The sequence below is a fragment of the Pristiophorus japonicus genome, chromosome 23, assembly GCF_044704955.1.
Source record: "Pristiophorus japonicus isolate sPriJap1 chromosome 23, sPriJap1.hap1, whole genome shotgun sequence".
In the NCBI taxonomy this organism is placed as follows: Eukaryota; Metazoa; Chordata; class Chondrichthyes; family Pristiophoridae; genus Pristiophorus; species Pristiophorus japonicus.
In genome coordinates this window covers 3,812,200-3,830,196 of record NC_091999.1, presented here as the reverse complement: position 1 = coordinate 3,830,196, position 17,997 = coordinate 3,812,200, and the positions used below count along the sequence as shown (strand labels likewise).

General features: G+C 51.9%; 1 protein-coding gene across 4 annotated transcripts in view; it reads right to left on the bottom strand.

Annotated features, from left to right (window-relative positions):
* Window positions 1-2,153: 2,153 nt before the first annotated feature.
* parp2 (poly (ADP-ribose) polymerase 2) overlaps window positions 2,154-17,997 on the bottom strand; it is a 74,277-nt gene continuing 58,433 nt past the window's right edge. For all 4 annotated transcript variants that reach the window (XM_070866640.1, XM_070866641.1, XM_070866642.1 and 1 more), the window contains 6 exons: window positions 17,757-17,891; window positions 15,484-15,611; window positions 11,708-11,807; window positions 8,103-8,201; window positions 6,856-6,980; window positions 2,154-4,589 (listed from right to left, as the gene is read on the bottom strand). In XM_070866640.1, coding sequence (XP_070722741.1) covers window positions 4,430-4,589; window positions 6,856-6,980; window positions 8,103-8,201; window positions 11,708-11,807; window positions 15,484-15,611; window positions 17,757-17,891 — 747 coding nt within the window. In that variant the 3' untranslated portion in view covers window positions 2,154-4,429. The remainder of the gene's footprint in view (window positions 4,590-6,855; window positions 6,981-8,102; window positions 8,202-11,707; window positions 11,808-15,483; window positions 15,612-17,756; window positions 17,892-17,997) is intronic.

The following is a 17,997-nucleotide window of genomic DNA, read 5'->3' as shown; positions in this document are numbered from 1 at the left end:
CTCTCACACCGATTGGACGGCACGCACTCTCTTCTCTCACACACCGATTGGACGGCACGCACTCTCTCCTCTCACACCGATTGGACGGCACGCACTCTCTCCTCTCACACCGATTGGACGGCACGCACTCTCTCCTCTCACACCGATTGGACGGCACGCACTCTCTCCTCGCACACCGATTGGACAGCACGCACTCTCTTCTCTCACACACCGATTGGACGGCAATTCTCTCTCCTCACTCACCGATTGGACGGTAGGCATTCTCTCCTCACACACCGATTGGATGGCAGAACATAAGAAATAGGAGCAGGAGTAGGCCATTCGGCCCCTCGAGCCTGCTCCGCCATTTAAAAGGATCATGGCTGATCCGATCATGGACTCAACTCCACTTCACTGCCTGCTCCCCATAACCCCTTATTCTCTTATCGGTTAAGAATCTGTCCATCTTTGTCTTAAATATATTCAATGACCCAGCCTCCACAGCTCTCTGAGGCAGAGAATTCCACAGAATTACAACCCTCAGAGAAGGAATTCCTCCTCATCTGTTTTAAATGGGCGGCCCCTTATTCTAAGACCATGCCCCCTAGTTCTAGTCTCCCCGATCAGTGGAAACATCCTCTCTGCATCCACCTTGTCAAGCCCCCTCATAATCTTATACGTTTCGATAAGATCACCGCTCATTCTTCTGAACTCCAATGAGTAGAGGCCCAACCTGCTCAATCTTTCCTCATAAGTCAACTCCCTCATCCCCGGAATCAACCGAGTGAACCTTCTCTGAACTGCCTCCAAAGCAAGTATATCCTTTCGTAAATATGGAAACCAAAACTGCACGCAGTACTCCAGGTATGGCCTCACCAATACCCTGTATAACTGTAGCAAGACTTCCCTGCATTTTATACTCCATCCCCTTTGCAATAAAGGCCAAGATTCCATTGGCCTTCCTGATCACTTGCTGGACCTGCATACTATCCTTTTGTGTTTCATGCACCAGGGCCCCCAGGTCCCGCTGTACTGCAGCACTTTGCAATCTTTCTCCATTTAAATAATAATTTGCTCTTTGATTTTTTTCTGCCAAAGTGCATGACCTCACACTTTCCAACATTATACTCCATCTGCCAAATTTTTGCCCATTCACTTAGCCTGTCTGTGTCCTTTTGCAGATTTTGATGTGTCCTCCTCACACATTGCTTTTCCTCCCATCTTTGTATCGTCAGCAAATTTGGCTACGTTACACTCAGTCCCTTCCTCCAAGTCATTATTATAGATTGTAAATAGTTGGGGTCCCAGCACTGATCCCTGCGCCACCCCACTAGTTACTGGTTGCCAACCAGACAATGAACCATTTATCCCGACTCGCTTTTTCCCAATAGATAGCCAATCCTCTATCCATGCTAAAATATTACCCCCAACCCCGTCACCTTTTATGTGGCACCTTGTCAAATGCTTTCTGGAAGTCCAAATACACCACATCCACTGGTTCCCCTTCATCCACCCTGTTCGTTACACCCTCAAAGAATTCCAGCAAATTTGTCAAACATAACTTCCCCTTCATAAATCCATGCTGACTCTGCCTGACTGAATTATGCTTCTCCAAATGTCTTGCTACTGCTTCTTTAATAATGGACTCCCAACATTTTCCCAACCACAGATGTTAGGCTAACTGGTCTATAATGTCCTGCTTTTTGTCTGCCTCCTTTTTTTTTTAAAATAGGGGCGTTACATTTGCAATTTTCCAATCTGCTGGGACCTCCCCAGAATCCAGGCAATTTTGGTAAATTACAACCAATGCATCCACTATCCTACTGCTACTTCTCTTAAGACCCGAGGATGCAAGCCATCAGGTCCATTCTCTCCTCACACACCGATTGGACGGCAACTCGCTCTACTCTCAACACCGATTGGATGGTACGCATTCTCTCCTCACACACCAATTGGATGGTACATATTCTCTCCTCACATACCGATTGGACGACACTCTCCTCACACACTGATTGGATGGCAACACACTCTACTCTCACATCGATCGATTGGTCTCTACTCCCACTCAGAATGTAAATAAAGCCGCAAAAATACCGCGGATGCTGGAAATAAAACCAGAGAACGCTGGAAATACTCAGCTACGTCTGTGCAGAGAGAAAAACAGAGTGCAGAGCGAGCTTTAAAAAACGTTGCATTATAATTCGTAGCATTATAAATTTTGCTGAACAATCACAAGACAGTTGAGTGTAAAACAAATACAGCGGTGCTCCCACGTTACATCAGCCACACAATGTGAAGCAATTTGTCACTCCTTTAAACCCTGGATTATGTACGTCGATCTGTGCAGAACAGCCGTGCGTGTAATGTGCGTTCCCTGCAAGTATCCCTACTGTCTGCGGGTCAGACTTGTCCCACCACCCATTACTGCAAACATCCTCTGTTAACGGCAAAGTCGACACGTTGCAATTCTTGAGCTCAGCCTGTGTCGGTCACACTCTGCGAACTGACGCATCAAGCCAGACACCGCGAGGTCATGTACGGTGCTATAAAAATGCAAGTCTTTCTTTCAGTCTGGAGGTGGGGGGTGGGGGGGGGGAAGAACTCCCCTGCGCCTCTTCCAACATCCACTTGAACCTACTGTGGGGGAAGCCTGGTCTCTCTCGCTCAGCCTGAAATTTACAGGCAGTTATAGCTGCCTGCCACCGCCGAGACCAGTGCCTGGTCTCCAGTCGTCTTGGAACCCCTTGGCCATTGGTCCAAGACCGTGCGCCCTGCTAAACCCGTGTGGGGGCCGGTGTACAACGGCCACCCCGCGTTAAAAGAGCTCAACGCACAGGCATCGTCCACCCCTTCAAAATGAAGTTCGGGACCTGGTATGTCAGGACCCTCATGGGCAACTTGACCGCTGAGCCAGCTGCACTAAACCCGCTTTGCCCGTTTGGAGCCACGGCCTTACAGAGGGAGGGATGGGTCAGGTGAGCAGCTCGATCTCAGAAGCCATCACGGTCACTCTACCCACGTACACCACCGCAGGAGGTCTCCTGCGTTGCAGAGTGTTACACGCCACTAAAGGAAGGAATTGCACTTTCGTTGGGGCAAACGTTTCAAACTTATTCCACCCCGGCTGGCTCTCGATCGCGCCGGATGTTATTCAAAATTACCGACATTTTAACTACATTTCTCAAGAAACAATTCCAAAGCCTTTCAAGGATTACTTTCAAGTGCAGTCGCTGGTACGCTGTCTGCAAACACCACCGCTCTTGTTGTGCAAAGTTCCACAGGCAGCAACGTGACGAGAGTTAGTCGGTTCGATTTTCGGTGGTGGTGGTGATAGTTTGAGGGAGGACTGTTGGCCAAGATAGCGGGGAGCGCTCTGCTGCTTTTCTTCCGACACATCATTTGGGCCCACCTAACAGCGGCCCTCGGTTTCAACGTCTCGTCTGATAGCCGGCCCCTCCGACGGTGCGGCACTTCCCTCGGTACCCACACCGGAGGGGGGGGGGGGGGGGGGTGGGGGGGGAGTGTCAGCCCTGGACTGCGGGGCTCGAGTCTCTGGAGTGGGGGACTCGAACCCACGGCCTGCTGACTCAAGAGCGAGGGCGACTGAAGACGCTGCCTTGTGCTGGGCTGCTGGTTCTCAGGGATAAATATCATGGCCCCCAGGGGGAGGAACTCCCTTACTCTTCCAGTAGAAGCCGTGGTATCTTTTAACCGATCGTGGGGTGGGAGAGGGGGGGGGATTTCCACCTGGTCTCTCACAGGAAGACAGGGAAGCAATCCAAGAATTACACTGGCACTACTGAGACTGGTCGGAAAGTTAAGCAAAAAGTAGTTCGAAGCACTTTGGAATAGCAACTGCTTCTGAAGTTGTAAGTTTGGAGAACACTGGGCCCCAATTTTGTTTTGCGGTCTTGTTTGAAGTGCAATTCGTTCAAAAAAAAATAGGACAACTATGGGGATATGGGAAGGCAAGTGTTTTTGCAGAGGTTATTGACAGGGTAGATGCAGAGAGGATGTTTCCCCTCATGGGGGAATCTAGAACTAGGGGGCATGATCTTAGAATAAAGGGCCGCCCATTTAAAACTGAGATGAGGAGGAATTTCTTCTCTCGGAGGGTTGTAAATCTGTGGAATTCTCTGCCCCAGAGAGCTGTGGAGGCTGGGTCATTGAATATATTTAAGGTGGAGAGAGACAGATTTTTGAGCGATAAGGGAGTGAAGGGTTATGGGGAACGGGCGGGGAAGTGGAGCTGAGTCCATGATCGGATCGGCCACGATCGTATTGAATGGCGGAGCAGGCTCGAGGGGCCGAATGGCCGACTCCTGCTCCTAGTTCTTGTGCGGTGCGGTTTATACATGCGTGACCCTGCAGGGTCAGAGGTCACACTCGCGGCGTTGTGCGAGCCATCGACCTCGACCAGGAGACCCGCGATCCCACCGTCTCAGGTCGCTTACCACAGCGAGGCGTGGTCGAACTGGACCTTGAGCAGGTATTTCATGTGGACCTGCGCCGGGCTGTAGACGATGAACTCGTTGTAATTGAGAGTGTAGCCTTTGGGGTTCTCCACTCTGGTCTCCTTCCCGGGCCCCATGGGGACGAGCGCACCGTTACTGCAAGGAAGGAGAGAGAGAGAGAGAGAGAGAGAGAGAGAGAGAGAGAGAGAGAGAGAGAGAGAGAGAGAGAGAGAGAGAGACCGTGTTAACAACAACAACTTGTATTCATATAGCGCCCTTGTACATAGTGAAACTTCCCAAGGTGCCTCGCAGGAGTATTATGCAATATAAATTTGACACCGTGTACGTGGAAATTAGGGCAGGTGACCAAAAGCTTGGTATGTTTTAAGGAGCATCTTGAAGGAGGAGAGAGAGGTAGCGAGGCGGAGAGGTTTAGGGAGGGAGTTCCAGAGCTTGGGGCCCAGGCAACAGAAGGCACGGCCACCGATGGTGGAGCGATTATAATCAGGGATGGTCAGGAGGGCAGAATTAGAGGAGTGCAGACATCTCGGGGGGGTTGTGGGGGCTGGAGGAGATTACAGAGATAGGGAGGGGCGAGGGCCATGGAGGGATTTGTAAACAAGGATTAGAATTTTGAAATCGAGGCGTTGTTTAACCGGGAGCTAATGTATGTCAGCGAGCACAGGGGGTGATGGGTGAGCGGGACTTGGTGTGAGTTAGGACACGGGGGCAGCGAGCACAGGGGGCTGATGGGTGAGCGGGACTTGGTGCGAGTTAGGACACGGGGCAGTGAGCACAGGGGGTGATGGGTGAGTGGGACTTGGTGCGAGTTAGGACACGGGGCACAGGGGGTGATGGGTGAGTGGGACTCGGTGCGAGTTAGGACACGGGGCAGTGAGCACAGGGGGCTGATGGGTGAGCGGGACTTGGTGTGAGTTAGGACACGGGGCAGTGAGCACAGGGGGTGATGGGTGAGCGGGACATGGTGCGAGTTAGGACACGGGAGCAGCGAGCACAGGGGATGATGGATGATCGTAGGAAATATGGCAGCCAACTTGCGCACAGCAAGCTCCCACAAACAGCAATGTGATAATGACCAGAGCATTTTTTTTTTTTTTTTTAAAAAGTGATGTTGATTGAGGGATAAATATTGGCCAGGACACCAGGGATAACCCTCCCTTGCTCTTTGTCCAACAGTGCCTGTAGGATCTTTTACATCCACCTGAGAGAGCAGGCGGGGCCTCGGTTTAATGTACCATCTGAAAGACAGCACCACCGACAGTGCGGCACTCCCTCAATAATTGCACTGGGAATGTCAGCACAGGATTTCTGTGCTGAAGTCACTGGAGTGGGGACTAAATATAACATAAGAAATAGGAGCAGGAGGAGGCCATTCGGCCCCTCGAGCCTGCTCCGCCATTTAATAAGATCAGGGCTGACCATTGACCTCAACTCCACTTTCCCGCCCGATCCCCATCTCCCTTGATCCCCCTAGATTTCAAAAATCTCTCTATCTCCGCCTTGAATATATTCAGAGACTGAGCCTCCACAGCCCTCTGGGGCAGAGAACTCCAAAGATTCACCACCTCTGAGTGAAGAAATTCCTCCTCATCTCAGTCCTAAATGGCCGAGCCCTTATCCTGAGACTGTGTGACCCCTGGTTCTAGACTCCCCAGCCCGGGGGGGAAACACCCTCCCTGCATCTACCCTGTCAAGCCCCCTCAGGATCTTGTATGTTTCAATGAGATCACCTCTCATTCTTCTAAACTCCAGAGTGTATCGGCCCAACCTACACAATCTCTCCTCATAGGGCAGCCCTCTCGTCCCAGGAATCAGTCTGGTGACCCTCCGTTATACCGCCTCCAAGGCAAGTACATCCTTCTTTAAGATCAGGAGACCCAAACTGTGCCCAGTGCTCCAGGTGTGGTCTCACCAGGGCCCTGTACAATTGTAGCAAGAATTCCGTACTCTGATACTGCAACCCCCTTGCAGTAAAGGACAACGTGCCATTTACCTTCCTTATTGCTTGCTGTAGCTGAATGCTAGCTTTGTGTTTCTTGCACGAGGGACACCCAAATCTCTCTGAACGCCGACATTTAAAAGTTTCTCACCGTTTAAATAAAGTTATTCTATTCTTCCCACCAAAGTGAATATCCCACAACCTTCAGACTCGGAGGCGAGAGTGCTACCCAGCGAGCCAGGGCTGACAGCAGGGAGAACTCCCCTGCTCTTTTCCGAAATAGTGCCCGTGGGATCTCTTACGCCCAGCGGAGGGGGCAAACGAGGTGCCTTCAGTTTGAAGTCTGATGGAAGGTAGACGGAGAGAGGGGATGAGCCACAGGGAAAGGCAGGGTCAGAGGGTTTGTCTTGTCGGGACAACTGAGGCAGGGCGAGAGGGGCAGTCAGTGCTCGGGGTACTTACAGGGTAACATCACTTTTGTGGTTCGGAGCGATCTTGCCGAGGCCCATGGTACTGTCCTTCCCCGGGGGCAGCTTATCTGCTTCATAGTCAGCAGCCAACAGCTGGTGACTGTCGCCCAGCGCCACCTGAAGAGACGAGAGGTTAGTGAAGGCTGCAGCCTCAGAGGGGTTCAGGGGGTTTATATATAGAATAACAGATACCCGGGAGTGAGTTACAGGCTGGAATCTAATCGAGGGGTTCGGGGGGTTTATATATAGAATAACTGATACCCGGGAGTGAGTTACAGGCTGGAATCTAATCGAGGGGTTCGGGGGGTTTATATATAGAATAACTGATACCCGGGAGTGAGTTACAGGCTGGAATCTAATCGATGGGTTCGGGTGGTTTATATATAGAATAACAGATACCCGGGAGTGAGTTACAGACTGGAATCTAATCGAGGGGCTCAGGGGGTTTATATATAGAATAACAGATACCTGGGAGTGAGTTACACGCTGGAATCTAATCGAGGGGTTCGGGGGTTTATATATAGAATAACAGATACCCGGGAGTGAGTTACACGCTGGAATCTAATCGAGGGGTTCGGGGGTTTATATATAGAATAACAGATACCCGGGAGTGAGTTACAGACTGGAATCTAATCGAGGGGTTCGGGGGGTTTATATATAGAATAACAGATACCCGGGAGTGAGTTACACGCTGGAATCTAATCGAGGGGTTCGGGGGGTTTATATATAGAATAACAGATACCTGGGAGTGAGTTACAGGCTGGAATCTAATTGAGGGGTTCGGGGGGGTTTATATATAGAATAACAGATACCCGGGAGTGAGTTACAGGCTGGAATATAATCGAGGGGTTCGGGGGTTTATATATAGAACAACAGATACCCGGGAGTGAGTTACAGGCTGGAATCTAATCGAGGGGCTCAGGGGGTTTATATATAGAACAACAGATACCCGGGAGTGAGTTACAGGCTGGAATCTAATCAAGGGGTTCGGGGGTTTATATATAGAACAACAGATACCCGGGAGTGAGTTACAGGCTGGAATCTAATCGAGGGGTTCGGGTGGTTTATATATAGAATAACAGATACCCGGGAGTGAGTTACAGGCTGGAATCTAATCAAGGGGCTCAGGGGGTTTATATATAGAATAACAGATACCCGGGAGTGAGTTACAGGCTGGAATCTAATCGAGGGGTTCGGGGGGTTTAATCGAGGGGTCTCACAGCCCCCTTGTTTCCTTACCTCACACAGCAGCAGGAGCCCAACGTTATGCTCCCGGGTGGCGAAGCAGTAATTGGCACTCTTCGAGGACATGTCTGCGAAGTATATTCCCTTCCCAAACTGTGGGGAGAGCGGGGGTAGGAGAGAGAAAGAGAAAGGGAAATGTATGACTGGCGCAGAAGTGCAGAGGAGGCACAAAACGAGGCAGTAATTATCCACATAAGAATTAGGGGCAGGAGTCGGCCATTCGGCCCCTCGAACCTGCTCCGCCATTCAATGAGATCATGGCTGATCTTTGGCCTTAACTCCACCTTCTTGCTCTATCCCCTTATCCCTCGATTCCCTTAGTATCCAAAAAATTCTATCGCTCTCGGTCTTCAATATACTCCCAAGACTGAGCCTCCACAGCCCTTTGGGTAGAGTATGCCAAAGATTCACCCCCCTCTGAGTGAAGAAGTTCCTCCTCATCAGTCCTAAATATCCGACCCCTTATTCTTTGAGCCCTGGTTCTAGACTCCCCAGCCAGAGGAAACATAAGAATATAAGAAATAGGAGCAGGAGTCGGCCATTCGGCCCCTCGAGCCTGCTCTGCCATTCAATAAGATCAGGGCTGATCCGATCATGGACTCAGCTCCACTTCCCCGCCCGCTCCCCATAACCCTTCACTCCCTTATCGCTCAAAAATCTGTCTATCTTCGCCTTAAATATATTCAATGACCCAGCCCTCCACAGCTCTCTGGGGCAGAGAATTCCACAAATTTACAACCCTCTGAGAAGAAATTCCTCCTCATCTCAGTTTTAAATGGGCGGCCCCTTATTCTGAGACTATGACCCCTAGTTTTAGTTTCCTCTATTCAGCCCCTCGAGCCTGTTACATAGGAACAGGAGGAGGCCCATTCAGCCCCTCGAGCCTGTTACACAGGAACAGGAGGAGGCCCATTCAGCCCCTCGAGCCTGTTACACAGGAACAGGAGGAGGCCATTCAGCCCCTCGAGCCTGTTACACAGGAACAGGAGGCGGCCCATTCAGCCCCTCAGGCCTGTTACATAGCAACAGGAGGAGGCCCATTCAGTCCCTCGGGCCTGTTACACAGGAACAGGAGGAGGCCATTCAGCCCCTCGAGTCTGTTATATAGGAACAGGAGGAGGCCATTCAACCCCACGAGTCTGTTATATAGGAACAGGAGGAGGCCATTCAGCCCCTCGAGCCTGTTACATAGGAACAGGAGGAGGCCATTCAGCCCCTCAAGCCTGTTACATAGGAACAGGAGGAGGCCCATTCAGCACCTCGAGCCTGTTACACAGGAACAGGAGGAGGCCCATTCAGCCCCTCGAGCCTGTTACACAGGAACAGGAGGAGGCCACTCAGCCCCTTGAGCCTGTTACACAGGGACAGGAGGAGGCCACTCAGCCCCTCGAGTCTGTTACACAGGGACAGGAGGAGGCCATTCAGCCCCTCGAGCCTGTTACACAAGAACAGGAGGAGGCCACTCAGCCCCTCGAGCCTGTTCCACCCTTCAATTAAATCCTGCCTGATCTGTATCTTAACCCCATCTACCCGCCTTGGTTCCGTAACCTTTAACACCCCTCTGCCTGCCAAAAATCTTTCAATCTCAGTTTTGACATTTTCAATTGAGCCCACCGGCCTCAAAAGCTTTTCCTGAGGGGGAGTTTATCAGATTCCCACCACCCTGTGTGTGAAGAAGTGCTTCCTGACATCACCCCTGAACGGCCTGGCTCGAATTTTAACGTTATGTCCCCTTGTTCTGCACTCGCCCCCCCCACCCCCCACTCGAGGAAATAATTTTCTCTCGATCTACCCTGTCACATCCGTTAATCATCTTGAACACCTCAACGTGATCACCCCTTAATCTTCTACATTGGAGGCAATAAAATGCAAGCTACGTTACGGAGCTGCTAGCTGGTCACACACACAAGATGCCTTCTCCTCACCCTGACCACACCAGCGCCCCCCCCTCCCCCCAACGACACTTACCACTACCGATCAATAATGAATCGTGATCAGGAGTGGGAACCCTGGCTTGATTTTTCCCCCTCTTCCCTAGCCCAGGCTGGCTCAGTACCAACTGTAGCGCCTCCCCCACTGGAATCACACAGCGGTTACAGCACAGGGGGGCGGCCATTCGGCCCATCGAGCCCGTGCCGGTCCTCTGCTCGTCCCACTCCCCCGCCCTTTCCCCCCGAAGCCCTGCAATTTCCGTCCCTTCAGGTCCTCATCCAACTCCCTTTTCAAAGCCGCGATCGAGTCTGCCTCCACCACCCTTTCCCGGCAGCGCATTCCAGAGCCTAACCACTCGCTGCGTTTCAGAAAAAAAAAAAAGGACTTTCCACGTGTCGCCTTTGGTTCTTCGGCAAATCTGACTGGCAAAAAAGCCGGCATCCTGGTCCCGGCTGGGATCGGCTAACTCGGCACAGACCTGGGGGTGGGGGATAGGATTGAACCTGTGCCCTGTGGACTCGGTACCAATTGTAGCTCCCCCGCACCCCGCCATCCCTTCCCGCCCGAGATAGTCAATCTCCGCTCGATAAATCAGGGGAACTTCCAATGCTCCCTTTAACGGTGACTGTCGTGAGTTAGTCTCGGTGTGAAGGACCCTTCCCTTTAACAGCGACCATAAGGAACAGGAGCAGGAGTCGGCCATTTGGCCCCTCGAGCCTGCTCCGCCATTCAGTAAGATCATGGCTGATCCGATCATGGACTCAGCTCCACTTCCCCGCCCGCTCCCCATAACCCTTCACTCCCTTATCGCTCAAAAATCTGTCTATCTCCACCTTAAATATATTCAATGACCCAGCCTCCACAGCTCTCTGGGGCAGAGAATTCCACAGATTTACAACCCTCTGAGAGAAGAAATTCCTCCTCATCTCAGTTTTAAATGGGCGGCCCCTTATTCTAAGATCATGCCCCCTAGATTCTCCCCCCCACCCCCGGAGAGAAACATCCTCTCTGCATCTACCCTGTCGAGCCCCCTCAGAATCTTATACATTTCATTAAGGTCACCTCTCATTCTTCTAAACTTCAATGAGTAGAGGCCCAACCTGCTCAACCTTTCTTCATAAGTCAACCCCCTCATCTCCGGAATCAACCGAGTGAACCTTCTCTGAACAGCCTCCAATGCAAGTATATCCCTCCTTAAATACAGAGACCAAAACTGTACGCAGTACTCCAGGTGTGGCCTCACCAATACCCTGTACAGTTGTAGCAGGACTTCTCTGCTTTTATACTCCAGCCCCCTTGCAATAAAGGCCAACATCCTCTCTGCATCCACCTTGTCAAACCCCCTCATTATCTTCTATGTTTCGATAAGATCATCTCTCATTCTTCTGAACTCCAATGTGTAGAGGCCCAACCTGCTCAACCTTTCTTCATAAGTCAACCCCCTCATCTCTGGAATCGACCGAGTGAACCTTCTATGAACAGCCTCCAATGCAAGTATATCCCTCCTTAAATACAGAGACCAAAACTGCACGCAGTACTCCAGGTGTGGTCTTACCAATACCCTATACAGTTGTAGCAGGACTTCCCTGCTGCTATACTCCATCCCCCTTTGCAATAAAGGCCGCAGCGCGAGGAGCAGCGATGCCCGATCTCAGGTGCTCACTTACCATGTAGCCGGTGACGGGGGCCTCCGGAGGGGCGATTCGGAGACCCTGGTTCAGGATGCTCACCCAGTTGGACAGTCGGGAGCCGTGCCACAAGAGCTGCCTGAGAGAGAGAGAGAGAGAGAGAGAGAGAGAGAGAGAGAGAGAGACAGAGGCCGTGAGCAACGGCGCCGAACACGAGGCGTGCGTGCGGAGGAGCGAGCTCCGGTCTGCACGAATCAGTGCGAAACGCTGGGGCAAAGGATCGCAGGGGATGCCACTGACCGAGGCCCCCGTCTGCCCTCTCGGGCGGACGTAAAAGATCCCGTATTTCTATTTGGAAGAAGAGCAGGGGGAGTTATCCCCGGGGTCCTGGGGCCAATATTTATCCCTCCATCAACATAACAAAAAACAGATTATCTGGGTCATCATCACATCGCTGTGTGTGTGGGAGCTTGCTGTGCGCAAATTAGCCGCCGCGTTTCCCACAATACACCAGTGACCGCACTCCAAAAGTACTTCATTGGCTGTAAAGCGCTTTGAGACGTCCGGTGGCCGGGAAAGGCGCTATATAAATCCAAGTCTTTCTTTTACTTTTCCTCGCACTGACCCAGAGATCCGACCCCCCTGGTTACCCACCAGCGGGTACAATCTTTTACTGTCCACCCCTGGGCAAGTCAAACACTTGTGTCAGTTCTCCAAGGGACCGGACTGTTAACCCATGGGCCAGCGCAGCAGTTTGAGAATTTGAAGGCAGTTTTGATTTCGCTGTTTAGAATAGGTTGCAATCAGTAAAGCACAAGAAATAGGAGCAGGAGTCGGCCATTCGGCCCCTCGAGCCTGCTCCGCCATTCAATAAGATCATGGCTGATCTTTGACCTCAACTCCACTTTCCTGCCCTAGCCCTGTATCCCTTAATGTCCAAAAGTCTCCCGCTATCTGTTCTGAATCTACTCAACGGCTGAGCAGTCACAGCCCTCATTATCACGTTGCTGTGTGTGGGAGCTTGCTGTGCACAATTTCCTGCCGCGTTTCACACACACGTTACAACAGTGACTACACTCCAAAAGTACTTCATTGGCTGTAAAAGCGCTTTGTGACGTCCGGTGACCGTGAAAGGCGCTATATAAATACAAGTCTTTCTTCCCCCACAAGTGGGAACACTCTCTCTGTATCCACTCTTTCATAATTTTAAAGACCTCTATTAGGTCACCCCTTAGCCTTCTTCCCCCGCCCACCCCCCCAAGAGAAGACAGACCCAAGACTGTTCATCCTTTCCTGATATGTATGCCCTCGCAGTTCCTTGGGCGGGACAATCGCCACAGAAATTCATCCCCTTCCGATTTTAAAATGTTAAAAATCTCACGCCTGCGCTCACTTCCCGTCAATCCTCCCTCCGTTACACATCCCGACCTCCACATTTATAACGGGAACTGCCAAAATAAACGGGTCACACTGTAACCATACCCACAGCACCACCACTGGACAGAAGGCATCATTACCGTACAACGTTTGACAGGAAGTGACGGAGCTGGGACTTTCAACAACCTGGATTTATATAGCGCCTTTAACTAACGGAGTAAAACGTCCCAAAGCGCTTCACACAAGTATTTATGAGATTACGAATTTGACATCGAGCCACAGAAGGAGAAATTAGGGCAGGTGACCAAAAGCTTGGTCAAAGAGGCAGGTTTTAAGGAGCGTCTTGAAGGAGGAGAGAGCTAGAGAGGCGGAGAGGTTTAGGGAGGGAGTTCCAGAGCTTGGGGCCCAGGCAACAGAAGGCACGGCCACCGATGGTGGAGCGATTATAATCAGGGATGGTCAGGAGGGCAGAATTAGAGGAGTGCAGACATCTCGGGGGAGTTGTGGGGCTGGAGGAGATTACAGAGATAGGGAGAGGCGAGGGCCATGGAGGGATTTGAAAACAAGGATGAGAATTTTGAAATCGAGGCGTTGCTTAATCGGGAGCCAATGTAGGTCAGTGAGCACAGGGGGTGATGGGTGAGCGGGACTTGGTGCGAGTTAGGACACGGGGCAGTGAGCACAGGGGGTGATGGGTGAGCGGGACTGGGTGCAAGTTAGGACACGGGGGCAGCGAGCACAGGGGGTGATGGGTGAATGGGACTTGGTGCAAGTTAGGACATGGGGCAGTGAGGACAGGGGGTGATGGGTGAACGGGGCTTGGTGCAAGTTAGGACACGGGGCAGTGAGCACAGGGGGTGATGGGTGAGTGGGACTGGGTGCGAGTTAGGACACGGGGCAGCGAGCAGAGGGTGATGGGTGAGCGGGACTCGGTGCGAGTTAGAACACGGGGCAGCGAGCACAGGGGGTGATGGGTGAGCGGGACTTGGTGCGAGTTAGGACACGGGGCAGCGAGCAGAGGGTGATGGGTGAGCGGGACTCGGTGCGAGTTAGAACACGGGGCAGCGAGCACAGGGGGTGATGGGTGAGCGGGACTTGGTGCGAGTTAGGAAACGGGGCAGCCGAGTTTTGGATCACCTCCACACATTAGTTACAGAAAGATTTAAAAACAAGGACAGAATTTTTAAAAAACTATTCTTCGTTCCTGGGATGTGGGCGTCGCTGGCAAGGCCGGCATTTATTGGCCATCCCTAATTGCCCCTTGAGAAGGTGGTGGTGAGTCGCCTTCTTGAACCCTGAGGGAGAGGGACTGAGAGACACCAGTCAGTGTACAGATATCTCCCTGAGGGAGAGGGGACTGAGAGACACCAGTCAGTGTACAGATATCTCCCTGAGGGAGAGGGGACTGAGAGACACCAGCCAGTGTACAGATATCTCCCTGAGGGAGAGGGACTGGGAGACACCAGTCAGTTATCAGATATCTCCCTGAGGGAGAGGGACTGAGAGACACCAGTCAGTGTACAGATATCTCCCTGAGGGAGAGGGACCGAGAGACACCAGTCAGTGTACAGATATCTCCCTGAGGGAGAGAGGGACTGAGAGACACCAGTCAGTGTACAGATATCTCCCTGAGGGAGAGGGACTGAGAGACACCAGTCAGTGTACAGATATCTCCCTGAGGGAGAGAGGGACTGAGAGACACCAGTCAGTGTACAGATATCTCCCTGAGGGAGAGAGGGACTGAGAGACACCAGTCAGTGTAGAAACATAGAAACATAGAAAATAGGTGCAGGAGTAGGCCATTCGGCCCTTCTAGCCTGCACCGCCATTCAATGAGTTCATGGCTGAACATTCAACTTCAGTACCCCATTCCTGCTTTCTCGCCATACCCCTTGATCCCCCTAGCAGTAAGGACCTCATCTAACTCCTTTTTGAATATATTTAGTGAATTGGCCTCAACAACTTTCTGTGGTAGAGAATTCCACAGGTTCACCACTCTCTGGGTGAAGAAGTTCCTCCGCATCTCGGTCCTAAATGGCTTACCCCTTATCCTTAGAGATATCTCCCTGAGGGAGAGGGACTGAGAGACACCAGTCAGTGTACAGATATCTCCCTGAGGGAGAGGGGACTGAGGGACACCAGTCAGTGTACAGATATCTCCCTGAGGGAGAGGGGACTGAGAGACACCAGTCAGTGTACAGATATCTCCCTGAGGGGGAGGGGACTGAGAGACACCAGTCAGTGTACAGATATCTCCCTGAGGGAGAGGGGACTGAGAGACACCAGCCAGTGTACAGATATCTCCCTGAGGGAGAGGGACTGAGAGACACCAGTCAGTGTACAGATAGCTCCCTGAGGGAGAGGGGACTGAGAGACAGCAGTCAGGATCGATGGATATGTGCCAGCCCACCCTGCCCAATGCGGGATGTGCTTCCCACCTGTTCCCCAGGTCTGTGCGGAACTGGTCCTGCTCTCCCTCTCGCTCCACGTCGAAGACCTCGAGCAGCTGCATGGTGTAGTCGGTGTGAGTGGAGGCGTGGGTGGACTGCAGGTATTTCTCGATCACCTGAGCAGGAAGAACAAGGGGAGAAACAGTGAGTGACCTTACCGCTGGAATGGGCCATCTCGTCGTCCTCCTAACCCCACCAACTCTCACGTGGGGGCGGGGGGGAGGGGAAACGAACTCCTCACCCAAATGGCCATTCACAAGAACATAAGAAACAGGAGCAGGAGTCGGCCATTCGGCCCCTCGAGCCTGCTCCCCCATTCAATACGATCATGGCTGATCTGATCATGGACTCAGCTCCACTTCCCCGCCCGCTCCCCATAATCCTTCACTCCCTTATCGCTCAAAAATCTGTCTATCTCCACCTTAAATATATTCAATGACCCAGCCTCCACAGCTCTCTGGGGCAGAGAATTCCACAGATTTACAACCCTCTGAGAGAAGAAATTCCTCCTCATCTCAGTTTTAAATGGGCGGCCCCTTATTCTGAGACTATGCCCCCTAGTTCTAGATTCCCCCACGAGGGGAAACATCCTCTCTGCATCTACTCTGTCAAGCATCCTCAGAATCTTAAGATCACCTCTCATTCTTCTGAACTCCAATGAGTCGAGGCCCAACCTGCTCAACCTTTCCTCATAAGTCAACCCCCTCATCCCCGGAATCAACCGAGTGAACCTTCTCTGAACAGCCTCCAATGTAAGTATATCCTTCCTGAAATACGGAGACCAAAACTGCACGCAGTACTCCAGGTGTGGCCTCACCAATACCCTGTACAGTTGTAGCAGGACTTCTCTGCTTTTATACTCCATCCCCCTTACAATAAAGGCCAACATTCCACTGGCCTTCCTCGTGCACGATCCCCAACAGCAAGTACTGCTCACTGTCTGCACACACACACTGCATGGGATTCAGTCCGGTACCGATTATAGCCGCCCACTTCACCCACCCCGCCGCCACCCCCTGCGAACTGCTAACTTTGCACAGACCGGAGGTGGAACCGAGGCTCCTCCTAATATGTGTGGAGCTCAGTGCCAACTGTAGCCCGCCCTGGCTGGGACCAGCTCTCAGCACAGACCAGGGAGGGGTGGTGGCTCAATAAGGCAATGGAAGAGAAAGATGAGACAGCCCATTAAATATCATGGGCTATCCTGAGAGTGTTTGATGGGACAGTGTAGAGGGAGCTTTACTCTGTATCTAACCTCGTGCTGTACCTGCCCTGGGAGTGTTTGATGGGACAGTGTAGAGGGAGCTTTACTCTGTATCTAACCCCCTGTACCTGTCCTGGGAGTGTTTGATGGGACAGTGTAGAGGGAGCTTTACTCTGTATCTAACCCCCTGTACCTGCCCTGGGAGTGTTTGATGGGACAGTGTAGAGGGAGCTTTACTCTGTATCTAACCCCGTGCTGTACCTGCCCTGGGAGTGTTTGATGGGACAGTGTAGAGGGAGCTTCACTCTGTATCTAACCCCCTGTACCTGCCCTGGGAGTGTTTGATGGGACAGTGTAGAGGGAGCTTTACTCTGTATCTAACCCCCTGTACCTGCCCTGGGAGTGTTTGATGGACAGTGTAGTGGGAACTTTACTCTGTATCTAACCCCCTGTACCTGCCCTGGGAGTGTTTGATGGGACAGTGTCGAGGGAGCTTTACTCTGTATCTAACCCTCTGTACCTGCCCTGGGAGTGTTTGATGGGACAGTGTCGAGGGAGCTTTACTCTGTATCTAACCCCGTGCTGTACCTGCCCTGGGAGTGTTTGATGGGACAGTGTCGAGGGAGCTTTACTCTGTATCTAACCCCCTGTACCTGCCCTGGGAGTGTTTGATGGGACAGTGTAGAGGGAGCTTTACTCTGTATCTAACCCCGTGCTGTACCTGCCCTGGGAGTGTTTGATGGGACAGTGTAGAGGGAGATTTACTCTGTATCTAACCCCCTGTACCTGCCCTGGGAGTGTTTGATGGGACAGTGTAGAGGGAGCTTTACTCTGTATCTAACCCCCTGTACCTGCCCTGGGAGTGTTTGATGGGACAGTGTAGAGGGAGCTTTACTCTGTATCTAACCCCCTGTACCTGCCCTGGGGGTGTTTGAGTGTTGGCTGTGTTTTGTCTCTGACATAGAGCCCCCCCGCCTCCTCCACCCCACCACTATCACCAAGAGTGCTCGAGGATCAGCGTAGTTTATTAGGAGCCATGAGAGTGGGAGCGGCAGACCTTGAATTCCGATGCGGTGTGCTCCAGGGGCTTGAGGCTGCAGTGCAGGGAGCGATACTGTCTGTCCAGTGGATTCTCCGCGCTCCCCATCTCTGCCTTCACCACTTTGATAGCGATCTCAATGTCGCCCAGAGCCTGAAACAGATACAGGGGTCATTCCAGGGTGAGTGAGTGGACAAGAACATGGCAAATGGAACATAATGTGAATTTATCCACTTTTTGGAGAAAATTGAAAAGCAGA